This window comes from Marmota marmota, unplaced genomic scaffold (assembly GCF_001458135.2).
Source record: "Marmota marmota marmota unplaced genomic scaffold, marMar, whole genome shotgun sequence".
Classification (NCBI taxonomy): Eukaryota; Metazoa; Chordata; class Mammalia; order Rodentia; family Sciuridae; genus Marmota; species Marmota marmota.
In genome coordinates this window covers 763,189-774,134 of record NW_026000110.1, presented here as the reverse complement: position 1 = coordinate 774,134, position 10,946 = coordinate 763,189, and the positions used below count along the sequence as shown (strand labels likewise).

The 10,946-nt window shown below is 50.5% G+C and overlaps 1 protein-coding gene across 1 annotated transcript in view; it reads right to left on the bottom strand.

Moving 5' to 3' along the window:
* Xg (Xg glycoprotein (Xg blood group)) overlaps positions 1-10,946 on the bottom strand; it is a 46,351-nt gene that overhangs the window by 20,991 nt on the left and 14,414 nt on the right. The window contains exons 10-11 of the mRNA XM_015506867.2: positions 7,759-7,875; positions 7,006-7,114 (exon numbers count right to left, since the gene is read on the bottom strand). Of these exons, the coding sequence (XP_015362353.2) occupies positions 7,098-7,114; positions 7,759-7,875 (134 nt within the window). The 3' untranslated portion in view covers positions 7,006-7,097. The remainder of the gene's footprint in view (positions 1-7,005; positions 7,115-7,758; positions 7,876-10,946) is intronic.

Genomic DNA, 10,946 nt, shown 5'->3' with positions numbered 1-10,946 from the left:
AATGACATGATGAATGAATGAGTGAGTGAGCCCGTGGATGAGTCAGTGAGCGCGTGAATGAATGAGTAGCAAATGAATGAGCAAGTGAATGAATGAATGAGTGGGTGAATGAATGAATGAGCAAGTGAAGGAATGAATGAGCAAGTGAAGGAAGGAATGAGCACGTATGCGCATGAACAGATGAGTTGAAAGAATGGGTGCACAAGCAGATTCCGATAAACGAATGAGCGAATGAATGAATGCATGAACAGATGAGTTGAATGAAACAATGAATGAGCAGGGGCCTTGAATGAATGAACGTGTGCCTGATCAGGTGAGTCGAACGAATGAATGACCACGTGCACGCATGAACTGTTGTGCTAAATGAATCGTGTGAGCAGATTCCGCTGATGAATGAGCAGGGGAATGAATGAATGCGTGAGCAGGGGATTGAATGAATGAGTGAGCAAGTGAATGAATGAATGAGGGCGTGAATGAATGAGTGAGCAAGTGAATGAATGAATGAGCCTGTGAATGAATGAATGAGCGTGTGAATGAACGAATGAGCAAGTGTATGGACGAATGAGCACGTGAACGAATGAATGAGCACGTGAATGGATGAATGAGCACGTGAATGGATGAATGACCGCGTGAACGGATGAATGAGCAAGTGAATGAATGAATGAGCAAGTGAATGAATGAATGAGCAAGTGAATGAATGAATGAGCAAGTGAATGGATGAATGAGCAAATGAACGAAGGAATGAGCATGTGTGCGCATGAACAGATGAGTTGAAAGAATGGGTACACGAGCAGATTCTGCTGAGTGACTGAATGAACAGTCAGGTTGAATGCGTGAGCGCCTATACATATGGACAGATGAGTAAAATGAATGGGTGCACAAGCCGATTCCGCTGAGCGAATAAGCGAATGAATGCATGAATGAACAGATGAGTTGAATGAAACAGTGAATGAGCAGGGGCCTTGAATGAATGAATGCGTGCCTGATCAGGTGAGTCGAACGAATGAATGAGCACGTGCGCGCATGAACTGTTGCGCTAAATGAATTGTGTGAGCAGATTCCGCTGATGAATGAGCAGGGGAATGAATGAATGAATGAGTGAGCAGGGGAATGGATGAATGAGTACGTGTGCACATGAACTGATGAGTTGAATGAATGGGTACAGGAGCAGATTCCAATGAAGAATGAATGAATGAATGAATGAACACGCAGGTGGAATGAATGCATGAGCGCTACACACATGGACAGACTAGTGGAATTAATGGATGCACGAGCAGATCCTGCTGAGTGAATGAATGAGCAGATGAACAAATGAATGAGTGAACGGGTAGGTGAATGAATGAATGAGTGAGCAGGTGAGTTGAATGAATGGGCGCGTTTGTGCATGAACCGGTGAATTGAGTGAAAGCATGACCAGATTCCTCTGAGTGGATGAATGAATGAACAGGCAGGTGAATGAAGGCATGAGCGCCTGCACACATGGACAGACAAGCGGAATGAATAGATGCACGAGCAGATTCTGCGGAATGAATGAGTGCATGAGAGACTTCCGCGTGAGCAGATGAGCTGAATGCATGAATGGATGAGCAGATAACTTGAATGAATGAATGGACGAGGTGAATTGAATGAAGAACGACTGCACTGATGAGTGAAGGAGCAGGTGAGTCGAATGAATGAATGAATGAATGAATGAGCACGCGGTTGCGTGAACAGATGGGTTGAAAGAATGCACGACCAGTTTCAGCTGAATGAATGAGTGAAGGAGCAGATGAATGAATGACTGAAGGAGCAGCTTAATTGAGCAAGTAGATGGTGGAATGAATGAGTCAGTGCCAGAATGAACAGGTGAATGAATGAATGAATCAATGAATGAGCGCATGCGCACCTGGACAAGTGATCCGAATGGGTGTTGGAGTAGGTTTCACTGAATGAAGGAGCTGCTGAGTTGAATGAATGAATGGGTGGAGGGACGGATGGGTGTGCGCATGCGCACCTGGACAGGCGAGCTGGACGAAGGGGCTCAGGAGTGGTTCCGCTGAAGGAATGCGGCCTGAGCAGGCGGGTTGGAGGAAGTAGGAGTGAATAAGAAGGTGAGGGACGAGGTGGATGGACAGATGCAGGTGAGCATCCAGGTGAGCTGGGGGAAGGAGCAGGTGGCCTGTGGATGGCCACATAGAATACATAAAGGTGACTTCCCACCTGGCCCCCGTGGGGTGCGGGATGCCCTCAGATGCAAACCAGCCTCCCCTGGGCCTTTTGCGTCCACCCCCACCCAGCAGGTGGGAGCCCCTGCAGAGCCTGCAGCTGGGCTAGAGAAAGGATCCAGAGGCCAGTGGCCCAGGAAGGGTCCCTTGAGTGACAGTGTATTTCAACCCGGGGTCACAAGACCCAAGAGGCTGGCCCTCCTGTAGGCCAGTGGGCCTGGCCGGCTCCAGGGACAGCGCATAGCCGGACCAAGCACCTTATTGCATCCAGTTGGGGGACAGGCAGAGACCCATGGGGCCAGGTGGCCCCTCACAATGCGTCCTTGAAGCCTCGGGTTACTGCGGGGACCGGGTTGATGCTTCAGGTGAAGGGCCCTTCGTGGGCAGGCCGAGGAGGGGTGCAGGTAGGTGTGGGCCTGAATCCTGTGCATGCACCCCGAGTGGAGCAGCCTCTCTGGGCTCCACACACCAGACACTAGGAGCAGCAGCCCCTCCCCAACAGTCAGATCCAGAACCTTCTCCAGACATGGCCAATGGCCCTAGAGGTGACACTACACCAGCCTCACTCCAGGCTGTGGGGAAACAGTGCCCAGAGGCTGGAGAGGCCTCTGGGTGGGAGGCCACCTGGCTGGATCCCTCTGCCAGGCCCTGAGGACACAGCCGGCCGCTCCACTCACCCCCGACCCCCCAGAGCTCCTTGGACTTTGTCTTCAGGTGTCTTTGCTGGGAACGGGGAAGCTGGACGTGTCCATCACACTGAAGGTCAGCCCAGGAGGGAAACGGAAGGCGGGAAACGGGACAGAGGTTGGAGGCGCTGGGTCTGCAACACAACCTTCTGTCCATGTGCTGCCGTCCCCTGCCCCACAGTCACTCTTGGGTCCCACAGTCACTCTTGGGTTTCCTCTCCAAGCAGAGCAAAAGCCTCTTTCGAAATGACACTGTGCCCAGTCAGCAGGGGACAGGCAGCCCCCTCGCTCCCGGGTGAAAGGGCAGGTGCGCGTTTAGACCAGGGAGAGAGGGTTCCCAAGAGAAGGCGCTGGCCAACGGCCACACTGAGCGGGCGCTTTCCCAGGGAGCCCCTGGAGTCATGTCCTCAAGATGTCCTCACCGTGGAGAGGGTGATGTCACTGGAGAATCCAGGGGACCCTGATCTAACATCAAATGCAAGCTGAGAAGACAGATGACAAATTGAAAAGCCATTTTAAAAAAAGGGACAACCTATTTGATTGACACTATGAGTTTGCCACCCGGAAGAAAAGAAAAAAAAAAGGAGAGGAAGTGTTTGTGACAAATATGCAAATTTCTGTGTGTCAGAGTCGCCACTTTGTATCAATCGTTCATATGTCGATAAAAGTTGTTCCTTAGCAATTGTTGATCTTTAAAATATTTTTTTTCCTGAGGATTAAACCCCCCTGAGCCCCGTCCCCAGCCCTATTTTGCATTTTATTTAGGGACAGGGTCTCCCTGAGCTGCTGAGGGCCTCGCTTTGGCGGAGGCTGCCTTTGAACTCGTGATCCTCCTGCCTCAGCCTCCACAGCCGCTGGGATGTCAGGTGCGGGCAATCACACCCTGAACTTTTTTTTCTTGCTGTTTGCCTGGGCAAAATCGTGAACTGGATTGGTCTTCGGCATGTAAAAGGTTTATCTCTGCAAACAAGCAGAATACAGCGTGCTTTGACTAGTATTGGGGTATATTCGATGATAAAAACGTTTTTCAAAAAATGAAGATCCGATTCTCCCTCTTTGGGATGTCGAATGCTCGACTGGGGGGGGGGGTACCCGGTGTGTTCTCTGATTGACAAGCTCAGAAAGACCGCAGGCTGCCCATGAATGTGGGAAAAAGAGCGATGGGAATGCAAATTAAATCTAGGCTGAAAAACCTCATCTCACGCGGGTCAGAATGGTGTTCGTCAAGAACATCTATGATAATGGACGGCGGAGAGTGTGGGGGGAGAAAAGAACTCTTTACACGGTTGGTGGGGCTGTAAATTCCAACAACCACTACGCAACTCGGTAGGGGGGTTCCTCAAAAGGCCAGGCATGGGACCAACAGATGACCCAGCTTCATCTATCCTGAAGCATGAAAGTCATCTCACGGCAATGATCCACGCACACCCAGGTTCAGAGCAGCACAGTTCACAGCAGCCAAACTACGGAGCCAGCCTGGGGATCCATCAGTGGATGAATGGATAAAGAAAATGTGATATATAATGGAATATTACTCAGCCATGAAGAATGACATTTGCAGGAAGAGGAGGAAAGGGAAGAAATGGGGAAGAACTGGGCTGTAATTTTAAGCAAATTATGTTATATGCGTAGCCCACAGTGAAACACGCTGTTCTGCTTAATTAATATACACCAGTAAAAAAAAAAAAAAAAAGTATTTTAATAATTTAAAATGATTCTTCAAGTATATGATCTTAATAATTTAGAAATGATTTTTAAAATGTTATCATTTTAATAATTTTTATTGTGTTTAGTATCATGTTTTTAGAAATCTTTACACGATTTTTAGGATTTTATAAGAGTTTTAGGCTTCAAAAAACGGAGGCGACTTGCCATTGGCCAGACCGAGTCACATGGTCATGCCTGGCTGCAAGGGATTCTGGGAAATGTAGTTCTTCTGTGAGCCCAGGAACGGGGCCCCATTGGTCAAATTTAGCGGATTTAAAACTATTGAGAAGGAAATACTGGGCCAAACAGCTTGGATTCTCTACTCTCCAGAGCCATAGTTTTCCTCTGTGGTTTTGATTTCATGGTGTAGAGTTTCCAGCCATTTCTAAGAAATTCCCAACGTGTTTATTTATCTCTTTTTTTTTTTAAATGGGGTAATTAAGGCTCAGAGAGGTTGTGAAACTTATAAAAGTTTGCACAGCTTCAAGAAACCTCCTTGTCCTCCTCCTCCTCCTCCTCTTCTTCCTCTGCTCCCTGGGGCCCCGTCCTGAGCTGCTCTCCTCCTCCAGGCCCTTCCGCCATTTTGTTCTGCTCCCCTTGGGCTGAGCCATGGAGTCGGCCCACCACGGACTAGACCTCGGACACCGTGAGCCTCAGAAAAACTCTTCCTCCTCTAAGCTGTTTTTTTTTCAGGTCTTTTGGTGACAGTGATGAAAAAGGTCACTCAAACCCCCAATCCCGGATTGAGCCCCTGAAACAGTGAGTCCCAAAGAAATCCTTGTGATAAGTTGACTTACCTCGGGTGTTTTGTCACAGTAACGGAGATCTAACATATATCCCAATATCTTCACCCTCTTGTCCTGGGGCGTGGTTTGATCTTGTCACGGTCTGACCCTATTTTATATGTTCCTAAGTCAACCCAGAAAGGGACTCCTTAAGGTGAAACTTAATACAGGGCAACAGTCAAAGCCAAGGGTTTCCTTTTGTATTTATTTATTTGTCGATTGGAGAGTTGGAGGACATGCTGAGGTTCACACTCAGGGCCCGGAGCCTGCAAAGTGCCCGCCCTGTCCCTGGGCTACCCCCAGCGCCCACTCTTATGTGAAGGAATTAAAAGTGGTTTAGGACAGTCATGGAAATGGGCAGCTGTCCATCAAAAATGTTTAGATTCTACCTCAGTGTGCGGGTAGGAATCTCAGTGTGGTTGGTTTTTTTTTTTTTTTTTTTTTTTTTTTTTGGTACCAGGGATTGAACTCAGGGGCTCTTGACCCCTGAGGCCCGTCCCCAGCCCTATTTTGTATTTTATTGAGAGACAGGGTCTCCCTGAGACTCTTGGGTGGCCCACGCCTGTCATCCCAGCTGTTGGGGAGGCTGAGGCAGGAGGATCATGAGTTCAAAGCCAGCCTCTGCCAAAGCGAGGCCCGAAGCAGCTCAGGGAGACCCTGTCTCTAAATAAAATGCAAAATAGGGCTGGGGACGGGGCTCAGGGGTCGGGTGTCCCTGAGTTCAATTCCTGGTACCAAAAAAAGAAAAAATGAGGAACCTGATTCCGAGCCACCAGGATTGCAAGTTTTGTGTCCTTTTTCAAATCGAGGCTATTTCACTCCTCTCTCTGGAGACCTGCAGCCCGGATGACAAGGTGAACCCAAAGTGTCCGTGTTGGGGACTTGAGGGGGGGGTCTTCTGTACGAGTTCCAGCCTGTCATTACTTCCAGAATCTTTGGTTCTGATATTTGGGTCAAAGTGTAAAAACTTACGTCATTACAAACCACTCCTGAATCAAACTGGATCCGAAGGCCATTTTTTTCCCCTGTCCCTCAAAGTGTCCCTAAAAATAGAGCGAATGGCTCAGACAGTCTTTAGATGTTGAAGGATCTAGGAGGTTTCCCCTCCGTGAATAGACAAAGGTATAAACCAAGGGCGGAGGCTGAGGCAGGAGGATGGCAAGTTGGAGGCCAGCCTCCGCCGCTCAGTGAGGCCCTAAGCAACTTATCGAGACTCTGTCTCAAAATTTAAAATTTTTTTTTTTTTTGAAAAAAAGGCTGGCAACAAAGCTCAGTGGTAAAGCACCCCTGGATTGCATTCCCAGTACAAAAAAGGAAAAAAGAATTTTCTAGAAAAAAGTCTTGCTTGCAAGACCCATTTCCACGAGGTGATTTTAACATCCGTGTGACTTTACATTTTAAAACCTCAAATTCCATTTGGAGGGGACTGGAGAGGGGACGAGAGCCCTGGGAATCCCTCCTGCCCCTTGCAGGGGGCGAAGGGGCAGTGTCCAGTAATTACGGCCGCAGCCTCGGTCCCCGAGACCCATCTGCTCCCTGGCCTCCGCAGCCGGGCTCAGCCTCCGTGGAGGACCCCCCCCCCCCCACGCCCCGTGAAGGCAGGAGCTGCCGGGTGGAGGCCACAGAATGCACTGAAATATAAAAGGAGCCTTTCCGCGGGACGGTCCCCGGTGTCCTCGGGTCCTTCTGGGGACCTCGGGAGGATCTGGCCCCCTTCACACCGTCTCTGGATCTGGAAGGGAAGGGGCCAAAGGAAGACGTCTCAGGTCGGGGCCGGGGGTGAAGCTGCATCCATCTTCCCTAATGCATTTCGGGGGATTTCAGCGAAAGCTTTTGGAGTTCAAACTAATATTTGTGTGAGCCTCATTTTTTTTTTTTAACGCGGCCTCATCAGATCCGAAGTGCGGAGGGTAATTTTCTTCTTTTTTCCTAGTACCAGGGGGGACTGAGCCCAAGGGCACTCAGACCCCCTGAGCCCCTGTCCCCAGCCCTATTTTGTGTTTTATTGAGAGACGGGGGCTCCCTGAGTGGCTCAGGGACTGTCAGTACCGCGTCTCGGCCAGCAGAGGGCGCGCGAGGCCAGGTTTTGGAGACCCTCACAAACTCCCGGAGGGAGGCCGCCCGCGGAGGCCCGGGCCGACCTCCACGTGGGTGGTCTCCCATCCAGACCCCAGAGACGCCAGTGAAAAATGTGACTGGTCCTTCGCCATCAGCGGCCCTCCCCCGGTTCTGGGTTCTGTCGTTGGAGAGTGTCTATAGCTCCCTCGGTCCCCGGGGGCTAAGCCCCTGCAGTTTGTAAAAAGCAGCCACCAGGAAGCATTTGCTGGCTGGCTTAAAGCAGCCCGTACTACGAGAGGGACAAGAGAAGGAACTTACCACTGGCCCGAAAACAATTTCTCCTCGGGTTGGACTTGAAGTAGCTGACCCCGGCCCCCACCAAGGCCACCACCACCACAGACACGATCGGAGACACGATTCTGGCCACCGTGTTACCTGCAGGGTGGACAAAGAAAGTCTGCCTGAGACAAAAAAAAAAATGGGTGAGCAGATCGCGGCTAAAAAGGGCAGGTCGGAGAAGGGCCTGGAAAGGCGCCTGGACGCGGGCCGGGAGCCGCCTGGTGAACCGCGTCCTTCGGGGGACAGACACCCAGGGCCGCGCTCTGCACGGTCCGCTCCGGGGTCTGCAGCCCTTGATGGACAGGCTCCGGTTCAGCCGCAGGGCTGTGCCTCAGCACGCTGTCGGGGCTGCCGAAGCCCCGGATGCTCAGAACGGACCCCGGTGGCCCCCAGGGCACTTGAAACCACCTCTAGGTGACTTAGGGTGGCTGGAAGCTGATGACCCAGCTAAAGGACAATTTTCAATCCGTGCTTGGTGGGCTCAATCTGAGGCCGTAGAACCCACAGACATGGAGGGACAGGGCAGAAAAGTGTCGCATAACAGAAGCATTTAATTAATTATATGTGAATTATGTGTGTGACATGTGATAATTGACCATGTAAAATCTAATATGCAATATACATAATGCACATTCTGCATAAATAATGTATGTCATACAATGCACGTGATTATATAGCTTATATAATCACATACAATATATATCCTATTGTAATATGCAACATATAAAATGTGATTGTATAATATATAACAATCACATAATTATATTACATAATATGTAAAATATATCAAGTCTACATAATTATGTAGATAATTATATATCATAATTATATGAGATGTGTATTATAGTTATACATATATACAATATATTATATATATATATATATATATATATATATATATATATATATATATTGTATCTGAGATGTATATTTCATTATCATATCAGATATGTGATGTATATGTGATTATGTATACCATATAATAATTATATGATATATATAATGTATCGTTATGTATTATATCTATAATTACTCCCATACATGCATAGACACACACATGGATGGATGTGTCTGCACGTATACAAACATGACTATTAAATGCATTTACATACGTACTTATGTGTGCATCTATAAGTGTGCATGTGTGTGTGTATATAGGGTTTTATTTTATTTTTTTATTTTGGGTACCAGGGATTGAACTCAGGGACACTCGACCCCTGAGCCTCGTCCCCAGCCCTATTTTGCATTTTATTGAGAGACAGGGTCTCCCTGAGCTGCTTAGGGCCTCGCTTTGGCGGAGGCTGGCTTTGAACTCGCCATCCTCCTGCCTCAGCCTCCCGAGCTGCTGGGATGGCAGGCGTGCACCTCGGTGCCCGGCTGTGTGTATAGTTTTTTGTTTTTTTTTTTAAACTAGAACATTCCTGCTAAGAGTTGTTTCCAAAACCAGGATGATTCTCTGGTGCCCTGAAACATAAACACCCTCCAAATACAGACGTCCTCCCTTCCTACAAAGTGTCCACACACAAAGAACCGAGGTTGGGGACCTCTGTATACATACACAGCCATATGTATGTGTATTTATGAAGAGAAAAGGTGCGTATATGTCACTATGTCACCGTATTTATACTTATCTACACTTATCACTGTGTAGATCGGTAGGTAGGTACATATATTGATTCATTGATTGATCGATTGATTGATCAACAGATTGATCAATGAGAAGAAGAGGAAGCTTAGTTTGCATTTGGAGTCACCAGCGATGTCCCTGCAGACAGGCTCCAGCCGCCCAGCCCAGGTCTGGGTGCAGAAGGTGATGGACATGGATGTCCCGTGACGAGGCCACCATGTTGGCGGGAAGACTGTCACCTCGCAATCTGTTTACCTTGCCTCTCAGGCCTCCCCAGGGGGACCGGCCTCCCTCCTTCGCCTGCCCAGGTCCACACCCCTGTGCAGGGCGGCTGGGCTGCATTCCTCCTCTGGGGGCGGGCTCTGGGTGGGCCTCCCCGGAGGCTGGGCTTTGGCAGAAGGGAGGCTGGGCTGGTCTCAGCCGGGTGTGGTCTCTCTCTTTCTCTCTCTCTCTCTCTCTCTCTCTCTCTCTCTCTCTCTCTCTCTCGGGCGCCCTGCCCTGCTGGCCACCAAGGGAACGAGCCTCACCCTGCAGGGATGTGAGGCGGCCTCAGCTGAAGCCCCAGGTCTACGGGAGACTCGGCCCTTCAACCAAGAGGGCCAGCCGCCTCCATCCGAGCACCTCGGAGCAGGGAGGCCGGGTGGGCCTTAAACCACCATCATCAAATACCACGAGGGTAGCAAACAGTTGGGGGGGTTCTTTTGTTATGCAGCGCAGCTGACTGATACTCACCGCTTTCCTCTCTGCGCCCCTTACACGTCATTGGGGGCGTCATTTCTACCAAGTGGCCCCCACCCACCCCGTGTAGACTCCCTCTTTCCCATGAGTCACAGGATCCCAGGGGCGGCACCTAATGGTGGGTCAGCCTGGGCTGCAGGGCCTTCTCTGCCGTTCTTGGCTCTCTGTGATTTAGGGGGACAGGAGGTGTCCTCACCCAGAACTCCACACCCGATTCCCAGGGTCAGGGGACAGAGATGGCCGAGACGGCGGGGCTATGATAAGGAATCAAGGGGTTCTCCTGAGATGCCAAACCCGGGCACCTGCTTCCCAGTCCACCTAAGATATGGCCACGCCGACGCCGTGACCGCTGGGCATGCCCGGTCCCGCTGTCCTCTCCCGTAGTGGACAGGACAGCCTCGGGGTTGGGAGCACCGTCGCGATCATCCTCCGTCTGCGCTCAAGCGGGTTGGAACCAGGTCCCTGGGAGGGCGGGGACCCTGTCCCCCTGCTAGTTGGTCTTTTGAGCGCAGCGTCCTCTGTCCTTTTCCCTGAGATGGCCGATGGGGCATTTGAGGGCTTAGCTGAGCAGAACGACACCCCCCAGCCCGCTGCTGTCTATCCGGGGTGCTGAGTGACTGTCCCCTGCACAGGCGCCATGAGGACCCTCAGGCCAAGCCCGGGCTGTAAGGCGCCTCAGCCCCCGGCTGTCCCCACGGCTGCTCCCTGTGAATGCCCGTGGGTGGCGCAGCCTGTGGACAGGACACGTGAAAAGTGCAGTCGGGGGGGGGGGGGCACGAGGGGACGCCACCGGGGGTAGGCG